The sequence below is a fragment of the Biomphalaria glabrata genome, chromosome 4 (genome assembly GCF_947242115.1).
Source record: "Biomphalaria glabrata chromosome 4, xgBioGlab47.1, whole genome shotgun sequence".
NCBI classification, from domain to species: domain Eukaryota; kingdom Metazoa; phylum Mollusca; class Gastropoda; family Planorbidae; genus Biomphalaria; species Biomphalaria glabrata.
Genome location: NC_074714.1, coordinates 10,826,130 through 10,852,263, shown reverse-complemented (window position 1 = coordinate 10,852,263; position 26,134 = coordinate 10,826,130). Strand labels below are relative to the sequence as shown.

General features: G+C 34.2%; 1 protein-coding gene across 16 annotated transcripts in view; it reads left to right on the top strand.

The window, feature by feature from the left end:
• LOC106054122 (inosine-5'-monophosphate dehydrogenase 1b-like) overlaps positions 1-26,134 on the top strand; it is a 49,744-nt gene that overhangs the window by 17,760 nt on the left and 5,850 nt on the right. For 5 of the 16 annotated variants that reach the window (XM_056026282.1, XM_056026285.1, XM_056026283.1 and 2 more), the window contains exons 2-13: positions 163-407; positions 16,530-16,628; positions 16,747-16,795; positions 17,304-17,405; positions 17,588-17,662; positions 18,311-18,517; positions 20,005-20,092; positions 20,738-20,840; positions 23,719-23,815; positions 23,987-24,077; positions 25,017-25,112; positions 25,336-25,479. In XM_056026282.1, the coding sequence (XP_055882257.1) occupies positions 298-407; positions 16,530-16,628; positions 16,747-16,795; positions 17,304-17,405; positions 17,588-17,662; positions 18,311-18,517; positions 20,005-20,092; positions 20,738-20,840; positions 23,719-23,815; positions 23,987-24,077; positions 25,017-25,112; positions 25,336-25,479 (1,261 nt within the window). In that variant the 5' untranslated portion in view covers positions 163-297. The other 11 variants (XM_056026279.1, XM_056026278.1, XM_056026287.1 and 8 more) reach the window with 11 other exon arrangements.

The window sequence follows — 26,134 nt, the reverse complement described above, 5'->3', positions numbered from 1 at the left end:
TTATAAAGATATAGATATTTTGATACGATGAGGAAGAATTACTAAGGAAAACAAATTTGATAGCCTTGCTAATAACATTGATAAAAGGAAACTTAATTTTATCTTTGTTTGTTTGACCTCGTAACTTACGACACTGTCTGTCTATATAAATATTTTTTTTAGCCCTGTAAACACCCGGAACACTCGAAGTCTGATAATACGATTGGCTACAGTTACAAAGGTTGAAACAGACTAAGTGAGCGTTGAGCTGCCCAGAGCTGCCCCAAACAGCTCCCACATGATCTTACTTGCCGTCTAATGGCCTCAAATGTTGACGATGTGACCACACCGCCACTAACAGGTACCTCAGAATCTACTCGCTGGCTTGCAAGGCATCACGGGAGTGCATACTCCAACACACACTTAAGGTCAGTAACTTGCTTTTATTTTCAGGGTTACTAAGAATGGGGTGAGCTTAATAGTCATGGCTCTCTCCTTCAGACCATTTTTAAATGACCCTTATCTGTCCTGTATTATGAAATTGTCATGTGAACGTCAAGCTGTTTTATTTCCAAGCTTATTTTAAGTTATTCATTCTTTAATGTTATCTTCCCATCGCTTTCTCTGTCTGTCTCTTCTTCTTTTTCCTGGTACTATTCTCTGAAGGAAGGTCTTTGCGAGTCCTGAGGACTTTGTGATATGGTCAAAAAGTTACGTTTCCTTTTTTTTTTATCAGTGGTCAGTAGGTTATCGTGGTGCCCTATTGCCGTTGTGATCCTGTTTTTTAATGTCCTCGATTGTGATGCTGTCCTCCTAGGAGATATCTAGGATCCTTCTAAAGCATCTGATCTCAATTCCCTTTGCTAGGATCATCTCTAATTCTGATGTTAGCATCCGAGATTCGCAAGCATACATGAATGTTGCCATGACCTAGGAACGCATCCTTCTGATTTGAGTGCCTATGGCAATGCCTTTGTCTTTCCATGTTGTCTTGAGCTTTGTAAGTACTGCTCTAGACTGTGCATTAAAAATAGATGACTAGTTAGTTCGAGAAATGGGAGAAACAAGGATTAGGAAAAGAAGGCCTATATAAACAAGGTAAGACAACAGACGGAACCTTTCACTTACAAATAAGTTCATTGTGTCTATTTTTGTGAATCTACTAGGGAAAATAAAATATTATATTGTGTATTTCTAGAGTGTGTCCAATATTTTCGTGTTTCTAAGTTGAGGAATAAAATTGTTTTATTTCGTAAAGAGGATTTATGTTTCTTCATTTAGATAATCATTTCCGGCAATAGGGTCGAGTTTGGGTGATCATAGTTCTGGAAATACAAATATATATTCTAAACCTCACAATCTCATTGTATCACTAAGTGACACTGACCAGACTAGTGGGGCTGACCTCTCCCATTCCGTTCTTTATCGTTAGGTCTCCTTTGGTATCCAAGGTAACTCATTAATGTCCATATCAACATTTAGTTTAACAGTTGTATTTCTCTTATTGCCAGTTCTTGGAAATCTCATCCCAAATCTTTTTTTTTTAGCAAACTAAAAACCTAAACACCTTAAAGCAGTCCTACCGTGTCAACAGCACGGTGCTGGAGGACAAACTAATTAGTCCGGCTCACTTTGTGTGTGTGTGTGGCGTGTGTCTAGTGCAAACACTAGGTCTATTTGAAATATGGATCCACTCATATTGGTTCGTCAATACTGCTCCCCCCCCCCCCAAGCTACCCCCTGTCCTTTACTGTCCTCTTTGCCTCGGCTCTGCAGAGAATATCTAGTGTCAGCAGTATAATGACTAGGTGGCATCATTACCAATATGTGTCTTGCCTTGGCGTTGCAGAGGACGATCAAACAAGGTTCATTAGTCATAAGTGCTCTTTCTTTCATAGTGTCATCCGGTCCTTGAACGGACTCTAGGAAAACCAAATGACTTTAATTACCATATACCACTCTGTCAACACATAAATACGCGTAGGACACAGTAATATTGTTATTAAGGAAGTATAGGATTTATGAGTACAAGTAACATAAAAAAAATGTTGTTGTTTTTTTAAGACAATTCCTCTTTTATGAAGCTGATGTCTTTTTGTAAGAGCGATTACGTTGCTCTTGATAATTAATGAATAATAGATTTTTAAAAATATTTTACCCCCTAAAAAACAACATTTAGCCACGTATGTAAAGTACGTAATACACAATGGCTATCACGTGAAATTTTTTTTTCGTTGTTTTATCAATATTATCACGTGGCTAAATGTTGTTTGTTTACGATTGGTAAATGAGATCCATTAGCTAGTATTTTTCATTAAAGATTTACATAAAGAGTTGAATTTCTAGGAAAAGCATTACACCCGTTTTTTGAGAATCATGTCCAGCCATTGTCCAATGTTCAGTTTCCATGTTTAACCTATGAAAAGTTTGCAAGCTGATAGGAGGAATTGTAAAAAAAAAAGAATAATAAAAGAACTTCGAAACATAATAAAATCAATTTGCATAAATCTACTCTAAACATCCGATTTGTAAACATATAAAATAAATAATAATCAACTACGCTCTTCGAATTATTCTGGAGGTTTGTAGAAATTCAAGTTTGAAATTCAATGATAACAAGTGTATATTGATTTCATTGGTTGAGGCTTTGCTTCTTTCTCAATTCTCCAAGTATAAATTTAATAAGATTACAAAGACTGTGTGGAAACACAAACTCAAAATCGGCCCCCGAAGTTGTCCACCCAGGCAGGCTTCAATATTTTCAGAAAGAACATTCAAATGAAATTATATCAAAGACAAATGAGAGTTAAAAATGGAGAAAGAAGGTTGACAGATCTTGTGTAGTGCCCCAACAGTACAGAAGATCAAAGGATAGGTGCAAGTGAATGCAAAGTTAGATGTGAACCTGGCCTAAATAGTTCCCCTTTCAGACCTTGTGGTCTATAGGGCAGATGATGTAAAGTTCATCTGTTTTTGTGGCCTACGGTTAACGAGGGTGTCATGTAGCCAGCACAACGACCAACCGCCTTTACTTTTCCCCAACTAATATCAGGTACCCATTGGAGCTGGGTGGACTCAAAGGCGCCTAAGGATTCCGAAGTTGAAAAATCCCAGTCTTCTCCAGGATTCGAACCCAGGGCCCCCGGTTCGGAAGTCAAGCGCTTTACCGCTTAGCTACTGCGCCTCTCCTGGCCTAAATAAAGTCTTATAATTGATGTAATTGTTTTGAAGGGGCTCAATCTCTTATTCGAATGCTCAAAAAAAAAAAAGATAACATTCACGAAAATGACGTTTACAAGATTACTATTCGTTTTAATTTAGGCCTAACTTATAATGCATACTAATTAGCTTTTTCTCTTTAAAAAACTGCTTGCATAACTGATTTTAAAAATTAGATTTTCACTTTCTGAAAAAAAAAAGTAGCCGTTGCATCAGAACTTTGAATGGTCTAAAATATTGTGATGTCGGATTTTCAATATCTTTTCTAGTTTACGAGATCTAAACGGGATGGACGGACAGACATTTCGCACAAAACTAATAGCGTCTTTTCCCCTTTCGGGGGCCGCTAAAAATTAATAACTTTTCTCTTCTATTCGCTAGTTACATGCACATTTTTTTTTAGTACGAACAGTCTAAATATTATTTAATTGTGTGTCAGTCTCTACTTTTGTTCGTTCCGTTCGGTGATTGGACAGAGCTGAGGCTTTTGTCGCACATATTTAAACCCTTTTTTTTTTTAAAGTCAGCCCTCAAATTTAAACTACTCCTTCTCTTGCTCAATTTTGATTAAAATCTAAAACATAATAGACCTACATTTTTGACACTTCATTTTTTGTTTAAATCGTCCTTTAAGAGATTCGTTTATTTGATACTGGTGTATGAATGACCATCACATTTCACCTCCCCCTCCCCCACCTTACTTTCCCCTTCAACCAGGAACTCTGATAGTGCCGACCACATACACAGTAAAGCAGCTCATCCCCCCTTGATGTGATTGTATATAGATATCGATTCATTCACCTATTCCCCCCCCCCCGCTCACTTATTGATCGAGTCTTTTTTTTTTTACGTGGAAAAAATATCCGCCCCGCTTGCCTGCTTGAAAAGTTCTGTGAAAAAAAGAAAAATATTTCACTAATCTGAAATGCCATCACGACAAGACCAAGGCACCAGCAATCGTACACCCGGCACTGTCGATTTGTCAACCACTCTTGTAATGTAACAGGAGCACCTGAAAAGGAGTGGCATTTAAATGTAGACTTACTGTCTTTTCTCTCATTCTCCCTTTGGATAACACAACACCGGTGCAATCATTCCAAAAGAACTATAGGTTTATCAGCAAAGAACTCTTGGCTGGGTGTTCTTTATAGCACTTTGCTGTGTTTATTTATTTATTTGTTTTAACATTTGTTTATTTTGGATTTGATTTCTTGATGAATCTTTGTGCAAAATATTTCGTTGGATTTGTTTTTAATTCGTATGGTATTAATTAATAAGAGCAGAAAAATATGGTGGATGTTGTATCAGTAATTGTATTAAGCATTAAAGTAGGATATAGGTGTCCGATGTACCTTTAGCATACTATCTGAGTGTAATAAACAAACAAAAAATAGTCTTAGGATAGTTTTTTTTATATGAATGAAAAACATATTAAAGATAATTTTAATTCAGATATGTGCAATATGGCCAAGAGGCTCTTAATTAGCCTAATAAATGAGATAAATATCATCGTTACATTCCATTGCCTAAGCATGTGCCGTAAACTGTGAAATGGGGAATCTCTTTGTCTCTTTGTCTTTCTCTCAAATGTCACTCTGATCTATGTGGATATTTTACAACTTTAATGACAAGTTTTGTTTTTTTTTAATTGAGAGAGTATTCCTGTGACATTATTGCATTTTATGTACATTATTGCATTTTATGTAGGCCTATATGGGTGTCTTGGACTGAACTAATATTAAATATATTTTATCTGTTTACCTATTTATTGGGCCTATCTTGTTTTTAGTTTTTCAGTTTAGACACATTTTTGTCATTTCAAGACGCCATTAAATTGAAACTAGATCTATATTACCAGTCAGAAAACTCTTGGCTCCGTTAAGATATGTTTAAATTTCTTATTAATAGATTAGGAATCAACAAACCATAGGTGTACTTTTGTAGGGGTTCAACGTAGTCTTCCTCGACGCCGTAATGAAACATGATTCTCTGTCAGTTTAATAGAACACAGACACGTTAGCGCAGCGACTTATTTCTGTAAACGTTAAGCGTTTATATCTTGATGACGAGGCATCCAGTCGTTCTTTACTAAAAAATAATGACCGTAATAAGGCTAACAGTTTTTTGTTGTTGTTTTTTAGGTTGTGACTCGTCTTAGTTTGTGTCATGTGATAGAACGTGTCATGTGGTTGCCAATAACAACGCTTAAGTTCTTAAATGCTCATGGGAGCTAAAAATAAACTTAAGATATCGCAATAACCAGATCTAGATATTTGTAGGTGTTTTCTTAGATTGCAGAGTATATAATTTTTAAAAGTTCAATATAAAACAATCAGGGTCATTTATGAATTATGCATTCTTTCTATACTTTCATTTACATTTTGTAGCCTACCTTTGTACCTGAAGTAGTTTGTGTAATTATTTAATAAAAATTAATGTATTCGAAATTGTGATATTATTCAATTTTCTAAAGTAGGTTCGTTAAATTCCCGACTACGCTTGGATATGGTGTTACTAGTTTTAAGTCTAGAATCCCCTATTTGTAATAACCCCGCAATCTCTGTGGTCTTAATAGGCATGCACAAGTATTGTTTAAAGCAGTGTTTCCCAAACCTTTTTCTTAACGGGATACATCGCACATTCTGAGTAATTAGCGAACATTTTACTTATTTTTTTAGAGAGGTAAATTCACGTGGTGGCCTACTGGTTAATTGTTCCAGTAGTTTTTGGAACACCCATTCCGGCCTCGGGGAACACATTTTGGGAACCACTGGTTTAGAGAATGTAAGTAAAACAAAGAGATTAGAGACAGGATAAGTACAGCGACTGGACCCCACGATGGCCTGCTAACATAGAGATTAGATACAGGATAAGTACAGCGACTGGACCCTACGATGGCCTGCTAACAAAGAGATTAAAGACAGGATAAATACAGCGACTTGACCCTACGATGACCTGCTAACTACTGTCAAAAAACGCAAACTAAAATTCTATGGCCATATTACAAGGTCCTCAGGGCTCGCAAAGACTTTCCTTCGGGGAACAGTACCAGTAAAAAGAAGAAGAGACAAACAGAGAAAGCGATGGAAAGACAACATAAAGGAATGGACGAGCCTGCCATTGAGGGAGATTCTGTCCAAGGCAAAAGACTGGAATCGAGAAGGACGGTCAACAGATCTTGTGTGGTGCCCCAGCGGTCCAACAGACTAAGGGATAGATGAAGAAAAATTTCACCCTTATTAAAGTTTAAAGAAACAAGAAAAGACATTTTATCTAAAATAATATTCGCAAAATGACAAATTATTGGAACCATTTGAACACGACCAATTGTTCTTCCAGCTAAACAGCTGAACAGCATGGTAAGGTCAACGCGGTATTGATTGTCTGAGTGAAACGTACGCATGACAACACAGGCAAATGTCACTCAGTGAAATGACTTTGAGACAACTTCGCAGGATTTAGTAGAGCTACTGCCGCTGACTGATGCGTTCTTTTGTTTTTCTTCTCTACAGGTGTCTGTGAGTGACATCTTTCCACCATTAACGATTTACAGGCTTATTTTTTTTTATGCCAAATTAAATAAAATCTTTACATTGAGCTCTCAGTTTGACAGACGGACTGACCGAATTCAATGAAATGCATATGCTTAGTCAGCGATATCGAAACGTTAGGGGGAAATAATCTTATTAGGCCTAAAGATTTGAGGTAATTTGACTAATGTACAAAAACAAGTTTAGCTATAAATAGTTTGCTACCTCGTTATTAAACAGCACTGGCGTAAAAAACAAAAAACTGGCCGTATTATTGTCAATATATTTAGTAGACTTTTTTGTTTATTACAAAGCTTATAAAATCTTACTCTGTCTATCTGTCTGTCTGGTAAAATGTTAGTACACGTTATTTCTTTCACACCCGTTCTCTGGTCAAGTTGAAACTTTGCATAATTTATATATTGGCATAGACAAGGCTTAAATCAATAAACAAAAATTAGCCTATTCGTCAAGGAATTACTGGTAATTAATTATTTCGTTTGATACCAGCAAGGAAAATTAATGCTTCAGCATTCACAGATAGGCCCCACGGTTAAATATGTAATTTTTCTTTCCCTTAGATAATTGAATTCCTTATTTCTCCCACACCGATTCTCAGATCAAGTTGAAACTTTGAACAATTATTTATTGTACCAAAAAAAACATGAATTAATTTAAATAATTAACCAATTAGTCAATTATTTACTGGTAATTAAATATAGTTTTAAATATCGAATAAGGGAAATAACTTCTAGTGAGTGATATAGTTGTAAGTGCGGAGCTCTTTCCCTTAGATGAGCTTTGTTTTGTAGAAAAGGATTTTGTACATTTTGCTTGTTATGTATACTAGTGACAACGTTTACTGTAGACACCGCCATGCTCCGTTCTGCTCAAACTATAAGCACCCAACCAATACAAACTCTAATTCAGGGAAAGGAATCCAATGGACTTTCACACAAAAGCTGGAAAATCTGGAATTCGCTGATGACAAAACTCTATTGTCACACAGACTACAGGATATGCAAGAAAAGGTCACAGATTTAAGTGAAGTAGGAAAAAGAGTAGGACTCAAAATAAACCACCAAAAAAACAAAAAGTACTTAAAGTTAACAACAAACTAATTGGAGACATAGAACTTGATTCTCAGACCATACCAAGTAGATAATTTAGATGGAACAGATGAAGACATTAAACGTCTTATAAATCTAGCGCGTCAGACATTTACACGCCTTAAACTAACCTGGAAATCTCCTTACATCTCAAACAAGACTAAACTAAGAATCTTTAACTCCAATGTCAAGGCGGTCCTACTGTATGGTTCTGAAACATGGAGAACAACTAAAGCAACAACAAAAAAAAAAATACAGACCTTCATCAACAGATGTTTGAGAAATATTTTTAAAATACACTGGTACGACAAAATAGAAAACACCAAAATGTGTGAGATGAGTGGACAGAAAAATATAGAGGTGCAGATCTTAGAGAGGAAGTGGAGATTGGTCACACCCTTAGAAAAGATACCAACAACAGAGCTAAACAGGCCTTAGTGTGGAACACACAGGGAACAAGACGTAGAGGAAGACCAACAAAAAAAAAGAACATGGCGACGCAGTATAGGCCTACTAGAGGAAGCCGAGAGGACTGGAAAGAGCTGTGAAGCCATTGAAAAACTAGCAAGAGACCGTGGAGAGTGGCGTGTTCCATGCGGAACGCAAAGAAAAGATGATGATGATGATGAACCAATACAAAGCTGATTTCATTTGTGTTACAAACCGAGACCTTCGCTAGATGCACGCGAAGATGTTTCTCTAATTTTTATGATACAAAGTCTCGGAAATAAATTTAGATATTCTAGAAAAAGCTCCCCATTTATGTAATTTACAGATGTACCTAATCTTAATATTAATTTTTCAATGTACCAATTCACTTGTGCATTTCTGGTATAGATGTAATGTCGTTTACTGACAAAGTAGTTATAAAATAACATTGAGACAAATGTTCAGGTCAACAACCTAAGTATTATTGGTGGAGTTTATGTATCAGCCACAGACCTATATGATATATAATTATATATAGGTCTGTGGTACCAACACATCATTTTTTTCCCCATTTTATTCTACGCTGCTATCACTTATTGAAATTACGAATAGTGAACAAGAACCCAGATTGAGAAAGTTTGGCAGATAGACAATAATTATATATATAATGAATTTTCTAAACCAGAAATTTTATTCATTTCTTTGTTAGATTGATCTTATAATCTAGGAGTTCATGTACTTATATTAAATGTGGTGCAAACTGTTATTACAATACCACTATATCAATCGTGGAAACTTCTGGGCAAAGGGTTGAGCCTGGACACGGATCTAAAAAACGGCTTTAACGATTTTCCTAGAAAAAAAAAAGACAGTTGATGTATATCGTTGGGAAAAGAATTACTAGCTCGTTGGCCATACTGGGAAAACTCTAGTTTAACCGTTATAATTTTTCAAAGTATAAAATGAAATAAATTTAAATTTGGCTAGAGAACTAGACAATATTTTTCTTGAACGGATTAAATGTCTTCGGGTATTTCCGCATTCATTCAAGAGTATAATAAATGGGGCGGAGTAAAAAAATGTTCCATTATTTATGAAGAGGAAATAAATCACTTTACAAGTTGTATAAAGGAGGCATTGTCTTTTTTTTTTTTTTTAAGTATTTTTATGTTTTTTATTGTTTCAATAATTCAATGTCTCTTAAGTTGCTTCGATTAAAACAATACTGGATGCATTTGTTTCCACGTAAATCTACAGATTGAAGTGTTGCGTCTATAGGCTACCTATGCAGTGCTTTACTTGGTGCTAATAGAATGTGCATCTCTTTTACGTATGTTATGTGTATACATATGTAGTGCTTTACTTGGTGCAGAATGTGCATCTCTTTTACTGGTGTAATGTCGTTCACTGACAAAGTGTTTATAAAATAAGATTCAGTTGAGGCCAGGCTAAGAACCTATAAAATAGTGAACGACTTTATGAACGAACCCAATGAACATTCCCATAGAGTTTGTGCTTATTTGAATCAACGTAATGATGCGTTCCTTTGTCTGTATGAATCTTGGATTCCAGTAGAAAGCAAACGTTTTTTGAAAACAAAAATGGACTGGCCCATAAGAAGGTGAGAAATTATTTGGATCATATACCGACCGCGGATCCATTCATCCTTCATCATATACATTTACAAATGTACAATTCATTTTATTCTTTTCAATGACATTTTATTTAGTCTTTCACTAACGTACATTATTTTGTATTATACCTTTAACCTAACACGACTACCAGGGCTTGAGAAAGGATGGCGTGGACTAAGATCTTTAGGCAAATCTCACTTCCAGTCCACGAGGTGAAACCCGTGTGAATCGATGACACGAGCCAGCGCCTGCTTTCATCACGAGAATAACATTGTCTAATGTAAATGAGAACGTTTCCTGGTTGCTATTATGTAGATCTAGATTATATCCCTACTAAATGCATGACTGCAGGCTAGCACGTAATGAATTCAATTGATTGAAAAGTGTTCGATTTTAATCATCTATTCCTTACCAAATTTTTCTTATACTAATATTCAATCGTCAATATTATCTGAAGTAATATCTGAATGGCTTTTATCTAAACCTTTATTACATCTGGAATACATATATATATATATATATATATATATATATATATATATATATATATATATATATATATATATATATATATATATATATATATATATATATGCATAGGCGTAGCCAAGGGGTTGGGGGTTCACACCCCCCCCCCCCCGAAATGAAATCCCCCCTACGGGGTCGGAATTTAGTGACAGATTTTTTGCTTTGATTCTGTTTATTTTAGGTGATATTTTAATACTAAACCATCAATTGCCCCAGTGCAGCCAATGGGGATTTTGAGTTTAAAACCCTCTACCAGGGGGGTTTGCAGTCAAATCCCCCTCTTCTATAAAACAAACCCCATAAAATAAAATGCAAACGACTATTCCCAAATTCCAAGAGCATAGCTAAGGAAGATTATGATTTTAAAACCCCCTCCGAAATATAAGACTACGCATACATCTGTCACCAGATTCTATGAGCGTAGCCAAAAGGGGTTTGTGTTCTAAACCTTTTTCAGCGGGGTTTAGAGCTAAAAACCACCTCTTTAATATAAACAAAAAGCAAACTACACACTCAAAATATATATATATATATATATATCGCAATTGTATGTCAGTTTTTCATGGACTATTCACAATCACAATACAGGAAACGAACAGACAGTATTCATCATGACATGCAGTGGCTTCACTAGGGTCGGTGTCACCTGGTGCGGTTAGCTCCTATGTTCCCCCCCCCTTTTTTTTTCCTAACAATTTTCTCCAAACATTTTCCCAATAAAAACTATCGTTAGTTTGTTCTTTTGTTGAGCTATAGCCTAATACAAAGATTTTAGAATTCTACTTATGACATTGTGTCAAGTTATTACGTAAAATAAAATGTAAGATTATTAAAATTAGAAACATACTTAACACCAACGAATTAGACTTTTAGATGGTTTGATACTATGCCAGAGTTTCTCAAACTTTTACGTGACACCCAACTAGACAAAAAAAAAAAAATTTGGTATTACAAACACGTAACACGTTTAGCTAAGAAACCAAAACATGGAGGCGGAAATGAGGAAAGTGAAAGTAAGGCCTCCACATATAACATGGCGTCACACATTCTAAGAAAACGTATAATCTGTGGGCATCAGCTGGGAAGAGGCTGTATAATCGCATATGACCGTCAGGGGCGTAGCTAGGAATTTTCCATCTTTTTGGAGCCCAGGGGCTTGACCTCTTTGGGGGTCCTTTCATTTTTTTACTTGTTACTTGCTTTTGCCTTTTCTTCTGTCAGTGATAACAGTTCAGTTTCCGCCGGACCCATAATCTGAGCTACATGAGTTGGACTGGTTATCAGAAGCTATTTGAGACGCATGACATTCAAGTGCTCATTCCCATTACCGCAATTAATAATAATAATTATAGCTTTTATATAGCGCTACTTTCATGCTTATAGCATGCTCAGAGCGCTTTGGTCCAATCTCTTTTGTGGACCAGTGGGGGAGGAGGGGGTATCTAGGAGTAGGTTTTCCGTGCTGCCTTTGGGCGCTCAGTAAACACAACTATGCCCGAGTCGGGTATCGAACCTCGAGCCCCCTACATAGGCAGCCAAGCCAAGTTCAAGCGCACTTAGCCTCTCGACCACGCTTCTGACAATAACAGCCACACGGAGCTGCCTCCTTACAACTATACCCAAAATATGGGAAATGCTTCGCGAGTCAACCTGATGAAAAATCAGGGCCGGTAGCCTTTCGGCAGCTTGCAGCCCACACCCTGCTAGAGCCTGCGACGTCGATGATCCCAAGTTGTATCGCCACTTGCTTGTTCCTTTGGACATATGTTCCTTTGGACATATCAGCTACGAGAAGAGAGGGGGAGGGGAAGGAAAGCTGTGTAGGCTACATCATGCGGACCATAGCTAATACCCAGGCATTATCACATTTCTGTTGGCTTTTACTATAGTCTACTCTAATCCATTGCATTCATCCTTTCAATCATACACAAAAAAAAAAAACTAAATGTAAAAATATTGGAAATAATATCTTTATCCCTTTTTTACGTTTATAGTCTCTATGATATAGATCTAATAAGTGTGATTCTATCGCGATACTAGATTATACTCTTTTGAAGTAATAATAATGGCTCCTTATGTATCGGAAGACAACGGATGCGTCCAGGTGAGTGAATGGGGAGAATCTGGTGTGACTGATCAAGCCAATTCTGGAGTGGCAGAGTTAGCCACAGTTTGTGCATGTATATGCATCTGACTTAGGGCTAGTTGACAGGGCAGCTTTCTTCTTCTTTCTCTTGACTGATACAGTCTTTTGAAGTAATGTCTGTAATTAATAGGATAAAATAAGATAAACAATGATTGATATTTTCTCTTATTTTGACCGAAAAAAAAAATTTGGTTTACATATAGATCTAAATAAAAAACTAGGCACAGGAAATTACATGAAATGAAAATTTAGACTACCTGTTTTGATAGTCAACGTGTTTTGAAACTTGCTGTTGACATTTGCGTGTGTTTGTGCGACTTTTTAATTATTATTATACATTTGAAATAATTAGTTTCAATAGACCTTCTGAACGTTACTTAGGTCTAGATCTTTTTTTTTATTTAATATTGAGTAAGGAAATAGAGTCTAGACTAGAAGTAGAATAGAATAGTATTCAGTAATACTAGAATAAAAAGAATACTAGCCCCTAGATCTAGATCTAGATACTAAGATAGATCTAATAGTAACTAATACTAGATCTAGAGTCTAGATCTAATAGTTACAATAGTAGTAATACTAGATCATAGTAGAGTAAATCTAGATCTATATCTAGAAATAGTCAGACTAATTATCTAATAGAATAGAGTACGAGAAGAGTAGAGTCTAGAGACTCAGACTAACTTGAACTTCTTAGACTAAGAGAAACAGACTTTTACACTATTTTAACTATTTACAGAGGTCTAAGTCTAGACGACTATACAAGACTGACGACTGACTCAATCTAGAATCTTGACTTTATCTAGACTTCTAGACTATTCTAGAATCTAGTAGAGATCTAGAGTCTATATTAGTATATATTATATATTATATAGACTAAGTCTTACTTACTAGTCTTAGGTCTAGTTTAGTAATAAATAGTAATAATATTATAATACTACTTACTAAAATAAATGATCTAGATTACACTCTAGACTAGATATCTATAATTAGTATTTAATTGTATTATTGTACTTTAATAGATCTCCTATTACTCCGATAGTCATAATCTAGCAAGGCTAGTAGCTTTTAGGCTAGAATTACTATAATTAGAGTTTTATTAGAGTTTAGAGTAGACTAGGACTAGGGAAATCAGTATACCAAGAGATCCAGAGACAGAAGACTGAGAAGAATCCTAGTTCTAGATCTAGAAAATATTTTTATAATCTAGGTCTAGATCTATAATCTTAGAAATTATTCTAAATAAAATATATATATATATTATTGACTATAACTTATATTAAAGAAATCCAACATTCATAAATAAAATTGCATTCAAATAGATCTGTTGACTGTAATTTGTAATAATACTGAACTGAACATTTTCATTTTGTTTATTGAACATTTTTGAGTTTTCTATTAGATCTATATATTACTATATTAATATAGATCTATTATCATCTATATAATAGATTTTGATATAGACGTCTTAAGAAGAGTAGATCTAAAACTAGAGTTAGAGTAAAGCTGCCTTATTGAACAACCCCTTTTTGTATAGATTTATAGATCTATAATCTATATATTAATAATTACCTCACATCCCCTTAAAAATTATTTAAATTGAGTACAAGCTCTCCTCTGTCATGTCTAAATAAATACTTTTTTTTATAGCATTGACCATCATAGATTTTAAATAATTTAAAATATTGCTGCAACATCGTAGTTCAGCTCATGTTTGACCTGAAAAGGCAAGATGTCTATGATTGACATTTTTTCAAATACATAACGTTCGATGTGGTTTATAAGGATAATAAGGTGTTTGATGTTGTAGTCATGGAAAAAAAATATTTTGATTAGGGACAAACTCTCCCCTCTTGGAAATCAGATTTTTTTTTAACTATGTGTAATGAAACATTACAACATATCTACTTTTTTTTTTTTTTTAAATGTATGATGAATTTAAAGATGTTTTCAGTTTTCTTTTCTATTACTTAAAATTTATGCAAAAAGTCACAGTGATTTGGCTTAATTTTTTTTGATAAGGCAGCTTTACTTGCTATCTTACTAGATAGATCAAACCTCCAAATTTGCTTTATTTACTAACTGGTTGCATGCTCAGTAAGGCTTTTGTCTGACTGGAAGGCTTAAGAGAAATCAACTTAATCTGCATAGTACCAGACATAGTTTCTAGATCTACATCATCTAGAAGTCTACATCATCTCTATCCAAAATCTAAATCAAAAAGGAAAAAAAAAAAGAAAGAAAAAAAAGGAAAGCAAATGAGGTGTGCATGTTTTATCTAAAATGTAGTCACAGATCTAAGTAGTTAATTAATTCAATGCATTGATGAATGAAGTCTTGATAAAACATGATAATAAATAAATGTTCCTTAAATCATGGCTGAGTCCGTAGTGTATGTTAAATGGTCTAGAAAGAGACATCGCAAAGATGTCGGACCATTGCAAACTACAAGACTACTAATTATAAAGTCATTTATATTAGATTATATTTTAAAAATTGAATTGGGCTTTATGCAATCACATCTGATTTGATTTAGAATAGTTTCTATAACTGCCATCTTGCTTTGTATTGATTACTCGATTCCAGTCTAAGTCACATGGCTTGCAGTCTTAAGCGGCTGCTGGTCATGAGGCATGTGCTCTGGACCTTCGTCTAGATAATCCTGGGTTCGAAACCTGCCTTCCTATGAGAGGCTGCAAACCTAAGATGTGATAAAGCGTGGTCGAGAGGCTAAGTGCGCTTGAACTTGGCTTGGCTTGGCTACCTATGAAGGGGGCTCGAGGTTCGACACCTGACTCGGGCAGAGTTGTGTTTACTGAGCGCCTGAAGGCAGCACAGAACAGCCTTCTCCTAGATTAACAACCCCCCCCCCCCCCCCCCCCCCCCTGAGATTGGACCAAAGCACTCTGAGCATGCTATATGCATGAAAGTAGCGCTATATAAAAGCCATAATTTATTTAAACTTGAATTCTGAAAAAAAAATGTAAATCATTTATAAGCATCAGTACAAAAAACTCTACTATTAGAAACGCACAGCAATGTGGCATATAAGTAACATGACTGTGCACTTATAAAAATTGATTATATCCAAGTCAGTGAAATTTAGTTAGTGAGGGAATATTGCAAGTAAAAGTTTTAATTAGCTTTAAATAAAGCTATTTAATTTACTGAGAATCTACTCTTTTTATTTAAATGCATGTTTATAACAAGTTTGAAGTTATAAAATATTTGTGTAAACCCTAAAATATGTTGTTCCTTAACTGAAAAATTATTATAATAATACAGTGTCACTGGGTTTTGAAAGGTGCAATTTTTTTAATTAATCATGGATTTCTTGCTTATGATTATGTATTTAAGTTGGATTTGATCAAGTCGATTAATTGAACCTTAAGATCGAGTAGTGTAGCACAAAAATATTCTTAGATACTACATGTGATGGAGATCTTGAAAGATATTAAAAACTTCTTTTGAGTTTGAAGATTGAGGTTGAGTGTAATATTTCACACTTGGTTAGGCAGATCCAGCTTTTAACTAACATTTTGCTAAAGATCAAGGCAAAACCCTTTTTTTTTTTTTTTTCTATAAATGTGCTCCCTGGTGTTTGCTATAGTTCTGCAGCTGACTCTTTGATAAAACGTTTGCTGCCATGCTTTCTTCTTCAAGGAATAAATTACCATATTTAAGTGTATACATATATATACTATGATGTACTATATTAAGATAAAATTACTTGGGGTGGCCATGGTAATGTTTTACATTGTAAACTGCTATGAATACTATTTAGTCTTTAATTAATTCTTGTAGCATTAGAAATTAAATTCATTAACTATGAAGATATATTTATAGTTTCATTGAGGTAATTTTTTAAAATCTCATTCAAATCTTAATTACCATTTTAGTCTAAGTCTACTAATGTATTTTATTAAAAATTTATTACATTTTTTTTTTTTTTTTTTAGTATGGCGGATTACTTAATTACTGGTGGCACTGGTTACGTACCAGATGATGGAATGACTGGTGCCCAGTTGTTTGGCTCAGGAGATGGCCTTACTTATAAGTAAGGTTTTTTTTTAAATATATAATTAATTTTCCATAAGATATCCTGAGTATAAACATTGCTGTAGAATATACAAGCCTTAGTAATCAATTTCACTTTCAAATATTTTTTATTTCAGTGATTTCTTAATTCTTCCTGGCTTTATTGATTTTGCTGCTAAAGATGTTGTAAGTATTTGGTACAAGTTGTATTAACAAAGGCCAATGCCAAATTAACTATTTGTTAATTGCAGAGTTTACTTTGTAGTAATGGGTGAAAAACATCAGTTATTCAAATTAAGATGGTGTGCAATGGTACAAATGTCTTCCTGGTGAACATCTACTCATTTGACATCATAACTAAATATATTGTGAAAATATCTGACCTAATTATTTGTAATTTTGTTAAACTTTGTATTTCTTGATCAATCTCAGATCTATTGGTTTAGGTTGTATTAATTAAGACCCAATTAAGGATTTATAAATTGCTGAGCTTGCTTTGCACTAATGGGTACATTTGTTGGGGGAAATTAAGATATTGTGTGATTGCACTAACAAATACTTTCCAAAGCCAAAAGTCCATTGGTCCATCTTGTTATAAGTTTTAAATAAGTCAATGCTAATGAAGCATTAATACATGTTATATTAAGAGGTGTAGCATACATTTTATTCAAATTTTTTTTATTTCTTTTTACAGGACCTTACTTCTGCACTAACTAAAAACATTAGCCTGAAGGCTCCCCTTGTGTCATCACCAATGGACACAGTTACAGAATCTCAGATGGCTATTGGCATGGCTGTAAGATAGTTACCATTGACTTCTTAGATTATTTATGTAGATATGTGTTAGTGCAGCAGATTAGATTATGTCTGTTATTTTAATGATAATACATTTCAAGCCTAAATATTTCTGACGTATCATGAAACATAAAAAAAAAAACATTATATATAGTCACTTAAATATTTCATTGATGCCAACAGCTGTGTGGAGGTGTTGGAGTCATACACCATAACTGTAAACCAGAGTTTCAAGCAAATGAAGTTAGAAAGGTTAAGGTTAGTAGTGCAACTGTTAATACATTTACAAGATTTAAGTGATTGCATGTATCTATTGAAAAGAATATATTGAGGCAAAAACACACTAATACATTACATTAATCATAAATTAATTAAGGATCTTAAATATTGCTTATTGTAGAACAATACAAAAGTACTTGGTTTCCAATAACGTAGTCAAAATTGCTTCTACATTCCTGCCAAGATCACTTAAACCCAACATCTTAGTCACTGTGATGTCAGTCCTGATATCAATCTCATAGACAGCAGTTCTCACAGTACTCATACTTGTCCCCTAGTTTTTCCATTGCCTCTTACACTTTACATTGCTCATAGAGCCAGTCTTGTTATCTAATAACACAGTCACATGCTTCCAGGCCCTAAACACACACTGGTCAGTGTCTAAGTCTTATGTGTTGTTCAGTCCCACCATTATCCAAATACCCTAGCTGCTAACCTGTAACATAAATAACAATACTTTCTCTCTGTGTCTGTCATGTACTCAGCTTAGTGATATCTTAGAATATTTGTTTTTGCTAACTCATAAACTTTATACTCACACAAAGTTGATTACACAAATACATCACAGAAATAGAAGAGTAAATAATGAGAAGGTTATTATTATTATTTTATTCTGAATGATTACAGAAATATGAGCAAGGTTTTATCTTAGACCCCATCGTCATGTCCCCCAAGCACACCGTGGCTGATGTTGTTTCAGCCAAGAAACAGTTTGGCTTCTCTGGCATCCCCATCACTAAAAATGGTCACATGGGACAAGAGTTGGTTGGTCTGGTCACACAGAGAGACATAGATTTCTTGTCTCCTAGTGAATACTCCACCTGTTTGGCTGATGTAAGTAACATCTTTATAGTAGAACACATTGTTAGTTAGTTTAGATATCTGGTGCTTGCCTTGCTGTCATTCCTTTTCTGATCATGTATTTTAAAGTGTCCATAGAAATAAAAATTATTGTTTTAAAAGATATGATTGGCCTAACCATCTAGAAGCAACTAATTAACTGCTGCTTGATCGCAAAAGGAAAAAAAAAATTCAAATCATCTATTTTCAATTTAAATGCTTTTTTCACATTTAAAGATGTGAAAGTGTAGTTAAATTTAGAGCAAAAAAACCCCCTACAGTTTTGAAATAAGATTATTAATTATAATTTAGCATTTGTTGCATAGTTCATCAACTTGTCATGTGATCATCTACACATCTGAGTTAATTGTGTCAATATGTGTATATATATATATAGTTCACAACTGGGTGTTATTTGAACATTGAAAATGAATGCACACCATCTCTGAACAATTGATATGAAGACTAGATCTAGGAAATATTGTATGATTCAAATTGATTTCAGTGATGATCTAATTCAGTGATGCCCAACCTTACTTGACCTGCAGGCCATTTTAATTTCAACTTTTGTGTCGCTGGCCACACCAACGAACAAATAAAAAAAAAAAACGAAATGAAATTAACCTGAAACTATTTGATTAGAAACCAGTGGATCTAGTACCCATAGTTTAACAATCTTTTATTCACAGCTCTTCTTCTAGCCAACGTTTTGCTGCTGAGCTGTGAGCTCTTACATGGCTCAAATCAAAAAGGCTGCCATATCTGTCTCATAATGCCGTTTTTTTTTTAACAGCTACACTTTCTTTATAGACAAAAAAGTTGGCTTATTATTATTTTCCACAAGTAAAGATCAGTTCACTTTTTCTAGTAGATTCTCCATTCAGAAATGTTAAAGGTCACTACCAATCCATTGGAGAAAAAATAAGGGGTCCTAATTTAGGTAAAGATACATTTTCCAACCACTTTTTTTTTTTTTTTTTTGTATAAAAGTGGGGAAGGAGGGATTTTCTATACTTTGTGCCGACGTTTTGGCGGGCCAGATGGAACCACTTTGCGTTCCGGATATGGCCCGCATACCATATTTTGGGCATCACTGATCTAATTGATTTGGTCAGAAAGAAGAAAAATCCATTGAAAAAGAAAACCCACCTCATATATTGGAGCTCATTATTGTCTTTTTCACTTCTATTTGGGGAAATAAAAGGATAATTTAAGGTGCCACATTAAACACTTAATGCTCAGTAAAAATATATTGAAAGTAATGAGAATAGGGTTGTTTAACAAAGGGAAACTATTCAAGATTAAGCTATTACAAACATCAACGTCTGGGTGTTTTTCTGACAGAAAAGCCCATTTTTAAATTGACAATGAATTACAGGTATTGTTTGCTTACAAAAATAGGGCTTATTCATTATTTAATACTCTGAATGAATGTGCGTCCAAAAGAAAAGTTTATATTAGTTACATACTTTCCTACATAGGTTATGACACCAGTGGAGGATTTGGTTGTTGCTAAAGCTAATGTTACGCTGAAAGAAGCAAATCTTATTTTACAGAAGAGCAAGAAAGGTATGTTGCTAATGATGTACTTATATCTATGAAACTTAACTTTAATACTTCCTAAGCTATGTCCATTTTTAATTGCTGAAAGTTTTTAAATTTTTTGTTTTGCTTCCCATTCCATTGAGAATTTTTATAAAAATATGATTTCACGAATTTAAAAAACAAGACCTATGTTTTGAGAACAAAATAAACATAAAACATTTTTAAAAAACAAACAATATAATTTGTTCTGAACAGGTAAGTCTATGTATTCTACTTGAAGAGAGTGAAGCATGTTAGAGCTCAATACAGAGCAAGTTTCAAACTTTTGGTCTGTTTACTCAAAATGCCATTGGGCATTAAGTTGTTTTTTTTTTGTAAGCATGGCACAACTAGGTGAGACAAGTCCAAAGAGCACAATGGGATAGACCTATGGACTGTTAACTAAGTTACAAGGGTATCAATTTGGATGCCCTAAAGACAGAGTGTGGTCCCTTTGTAATTGATTTAGGTGTTAGAGTGTACATCTGTAAAACATGATCATGAACAATTTGATTGGATCTTCTATATAGCAAGATTGGATTCTATGTTCATGTTGATTGTATCAAGTATTCTTAGTCATTTATGTTAGTCCATATTTATAAAATAGATTAACCATTTTTTCGTCCTCAGGGAAATTACCAATAATAAATGATCAAGGAGAGCTTGTGTCTCTGATTGCCAGAACTGACATGAAGAAAAATAGAGAATTCCCTTTGGCTTCTAAAGATGAAAAGTATGTTATGACAAAAATTATTGCTTTTGCAAGTGTGTGTATATATATCAGGGTGTCCGCAGCTGCCTGGAATTTTAAAATATCTCCTTGAATGCCCTGTAATTTCGGCGATCGAAAGAGAAAAAAACGTCATAAAAAAATTCAGCAACATTGCAGCGGATGGCCCGTCAATTGCGGCCGAAATAAATTAGAAATTAGCGTTTCCGAGTTTGCGCAGAATATGTTAACTGCTCTTGACAATAGATAGGTCTAATCTATTTATAGATTAGTATCATAATTGGATTGATTTTTCACTTAATACGTTTATTTTCATCCAAATTGAAACTATGTGACATATCTTTTTAGACTTAATTTTTCCTGTTTCATTTTGTGCCATTATATTTTCATCGGGCTACATTATTAGATCATATTACTTCTGTGCACTGGCAATTTAATAAATAGGTCTAGTCAAGTGACCTAGCTCTGTGTTCTAGATCTAGATATTTATAAACTTAGTTTCTTATTGTGTGTGGCACTGTGTTCAATATAAGTCTAAGCTAGATCTAGTAGATCTATCTAGTCTTATACAAGAATCGTAGATATAATCTAGGACTAGGGTATTAATTTACGTGACTAGATACACAGAATCAAATCTCTCTTATATTTTAAGAATATGCAGAAAAAAAATGTATTAGATCTACCAATCTATTCACTATTCTATAACCTAGTTTGTATTAAAATGCCTAAATACGAGACATTGTTTAATGCAATGTGCCATACTGGCTTGAAAAAGATCTAGATCTGTCTAGATCTCTAGATCTACAAATCTTGGCTTCAGAAATCGTCCGTCAGTGACACTAAAGCTTTTTATCATTATAAAAACAAACAACAAATTATCACTTCAAACATTGGTAAAGCAGCACTTAAATCGCATCTGAAATCTGATAAGCACAAGCGAGTATGGTAACTCAGATGGCTGCCGTATTTGTCAAAAGGGTTGCCGCAGTCTCAGTGACTGTCACTTGTCCTACACCGGCAGCTAAGCCAGTAACCCAACAAATTCAGTCTTGAATTACTGCTAAGAAGGCATTCAACACAAAGTCTTTTGAGCACCTCAAAGGCTGTTTTTCAAAATTGAAAGCTTCATCTCAATTGAAAAGGTTTTGCATCCTTTTCTAAAAAAATATCAATCAAAAGCACTCTTGTTGGTTGCCCTTTAATGCTTTATGGCCCAAGATCTCTTTAGCATGCTTCAGTCATTTTAGCAAGACTTATAACACTAGCTGTTTTCAAAGAATGTATGTATGTTGCAGCACTGCTTATTGTAGATTTGACAGACACCAAAAATCTTCTAAATTAAAAATAAAGCCAGCACTAGTGATGTTTTAAATTTCTAGATGGAAAACAGAAAGTTTCTGCTGACAACAGTTCTCAAACTTGTTGAAAAATCTCCATTGAAGAAGGCTATTTGCCAGAGTTTAAAATGGCAAAAGCCCAAAAACCCTTTCCAAGATTTTGATAGCTCCTTAAATGATTTATATGCCAATTTGAGCATCTTGGTTCTGCTTGGCCGTATCAGTGCAGATGACTGAATTTATGCAATAGCACATTTCCATTTTAACCATAAGTTCTGCTGCCTCCCAGTTCTTCAGTGTCACCTCTGATAGACTGAATAATTTCTTTAGCCAGCTTGTGAACACTGAATTTTCTAAACTCTGGACAGTGATGACAGGAATGTATACCATGAGTATGGCAATTTAATTTAATTATTAAACCTAAATTAATCAACTTTGACTATTGTTATGCAATATTATGGCTCAAATTTTATGTCCTGGAATTTTAAAATTTCTCATGGAAAAGTCCTGGTAAACTCCTGGAATTTCATATTGACTTTGGTGCAGAAACCCTGATATATAGATAGATAGATATGTTGTGCTGCAACATGTATATGTACCAGAAAGTTTGTCAATAAGCATGTTTCATTGTTAAGTGTGACCCTAGATTTGGGTTAGGTATTAATCATTTTTTTAGTCGTAATATCTAATAATAATAATCTAATAATAGTTTTTATTAATTTTTTTTTCTTTTGATGCAGTACTGTATACACTTGCCTTTTCCGCATAAATGCTTCTATTGTGTAGGGTGAATCAGCATTGAAAGCGATGGAACCAACCTTTGGTGCACTCTTATCCCACTCATGCTTTCAAAGATGCTAAGTGCCTTGATGTGAAGACTAAGGGGACCTTTACTTGTTTATTTGGTCATCAAACCAAATCTCTAGCAGTTTCTCCAGTTCATGAATCAGGCCCTTGCGCTCCCAGCCTTACATCCTACAGTATTTTTTGCCATCTCCTTCACTTTCTTATCTTTAAGTATGGTTGAAATGAGAAAACTCCATGCTGCTGGCCATTGCTAAAACTTTCATTCCACCTTCGTACTTCTGTATGATCTTCATGTCTAAGTCGAATGTTTTTCTGAGCATCTTAGCAGAAGATCCTGTAGGAGTTGTACTCTTCCTTTTGTCGGCCATGTTGATGGGCTACATTTGGATCATTAAATTGGGGGGGGGGGATCAACAAAGTTCTTGTGCGTACATACGGTGTGAGAAAGAGTACACAACACACCACAGTGCTGCCACTGCTTGTGCACCACACGAAATTAAAAAATATCGCTCAGCTATCCGTTGTATCATTGAAATTTGGTCGTATATTAGAGTTAAATGGAATTAATGGTTATTCATTAAAGTGTCTTAAAACAGACCCATCATTAAGTGAGGACTCACTGTATATCATTGTTTTTTTTGTTAATTGTATTTTAATTTCTTCATTCCTAATCTAATTATATTTTTCTCACTGAGGTTAGACATATTTATAAATATAAAAACTTTTGCATTGATCAGAAAACAATTGATTGTTGGTGCTGCAGTTGGCACTCATGAAGATGACAAGGAAAGAATTAACCAGTTAGTTGCGTCTGGTGTGGATTTCTTGGTCTTGGTAAGTGATCATTTATTTCTGTATTTAGGTTAAGTAGTTTGTTGTTAGATAAACAACCTATGGCCCATTCATCACATAATACTGCTTAAAATGTTTTTTTGGAAATGTATGTCTACAGATATGAAAATTTTTCTTACTTGTTATTTATGTTGGTATTATTTTTTTTTTTAGGATTCCTCCCAAGGCAACTCTGTCTATCAGATTAATCTCATCAGATATATCAAACAAAATTTTCCAGATACCCAGATTGTTGGTGGGAATGGTATGTTCATACACTTGTCTGTAATTTTTGTTAACAGTGTCAATGTCAACATTCAATTTCAGAAACCTTCCTTCCTTTAATGATTGCTAGCTTCTCTTTGATAGTTATTGTTTATTTTAGACCTGCTAAAGACCAAAAAAAAAGTTATGTTTTTCCTTTTCTAAATCCTTGATGTTTTACACCATTGTTATTGAAATAAAACCTTTAACAATTGATTCATGTGGTGGTCATCACATACTTTCTGTTTGGAACTATTGTCTGGTACATGCCTATTTCAGAAGTCTGGAGATTTAAACCTGCTTTGATACCAGGTTCATTAACCCCAATACAGTCCCATTAAGAAATCATAGGTTGGTCAGTTGTAAAGGTTAAATTCATCCATCCCGGTGGCGCTATGGAGGGTTCTGTTATAGATCTGCCTGCACATCATCAATCCAGGGTGGCCTGCCTTTTGGTTTTTGACTGTTTACAATTTTTGCTCCTCTTTTCTCTGACATTCTTTCAAGGTGACCTACCCAACATATTCTATTCTTTTGTTAAATAAAAGTGAAAAATAATTTATTTAATAGTATACCTTTGTTTCTGAAGTTTTCCTTTTGAAATTGTACCTGTCAACTTACAGAAACAAACTGAATATGCTTTCTTTTCAAACTATATTGTACAAATATATATATACATTATTTTATACTCCAGAAGCCAGAATTACTTTATCTCTATAGTGGCTGAGTTGTGCTTGTTGAGCACCTAAAGACAGCATATTAACCTTCTATAGACCCCCATCTCCACATTTTCTCATAAAGAGTGCTCTGCACATGCTGTAGCAGCGTTGAGACAGGCTATACTTAAAGACTATTACAATCTGTCATTACTTCATTCTAAAATGTCATCTCTAGACAACACATCTTATAAAAAGTTGACATTGTTGTATTATTTCCTCAGTTGTGACAGCTGCTCAGGCCAAAAACTTGATTGATGCAGGTGTTGATGGTCTAAGAGTTGGCATGGGCAGTGGATCAATATGTATTACCCAAGAAAGTGAGTTTCTTTTGTCTTTCTTTTCTATTTTTTTGGTTTTACATTTTTATGACAATAAAATTTTGTTACGTTTATAATTTGATTGTAAATTCTCTTTGAATGCTTATCTTCTGAAGTCAATAATAATTTTTATCGCTACATTTTTTTGTTGAGATCTGTGATTAAGAAGAAGAATTTTAAAACAGCACTCTAATTAAATAAATCCTTCCAATGATCTTTTAAGTTATGGCTGTGGGCAGACCTCAAGGAACAGCTGTTTATAAAGTAGCTGAATATGCTAGAAGGTTTGGTGTACCTGTCATAGCTGATGGTGGTATCTCATCTGTAGGACATATCATTAAAGCTCTGGCTCTTGGTGCATCAACAGGTAAATACTTTTTTCCTTGTAACACATTTTGTGGGACTTATTATTTTTTTTTAACAATGGTAGTATTATTTTTTAACAATGGTAGCATTATTTATTAACAATGGTAGTATTATTTTTTAACAATGGTAGTATTATTTTTTAACAATGGTAGTATTTAGTATTATTTTTTAACAATGGTAGTATTTAGTATTATTTTTTAACAATGGTAGTATTTAGTATTATTTTTAACAATGGTAAATTATTAAAATCTTTATTGAAGTGAGGCTTGGCATTATTGTAGAACAATGGTCAAAGGGTCATTCAGAAGCCCATTTTTCAGAATACAATACTTTTTATATGATAACAAATTAAATTTTATAGGGCCAAAAGGTATTTAATTTTTGGATTATGACATTGAAAATGAAAACTCACCCAACTGCAGATCAATCACATAGATATTGAGGCTATAGGAAATATTTTATGATCCAAAGTGAATACAAATTATTTTTTTTGATGTATCTCCATACCACACAAAACTTTATAAATATCTTAGCACTTAAATTGAAAATCTTGAGATTATTATCCCATGTCTCTTCCATCTAAAACCACGGCAAAAGAGGGAGAAATTTTAAGCACCCATGTTTAATCACATAATACATGGTAAAAACATATATTA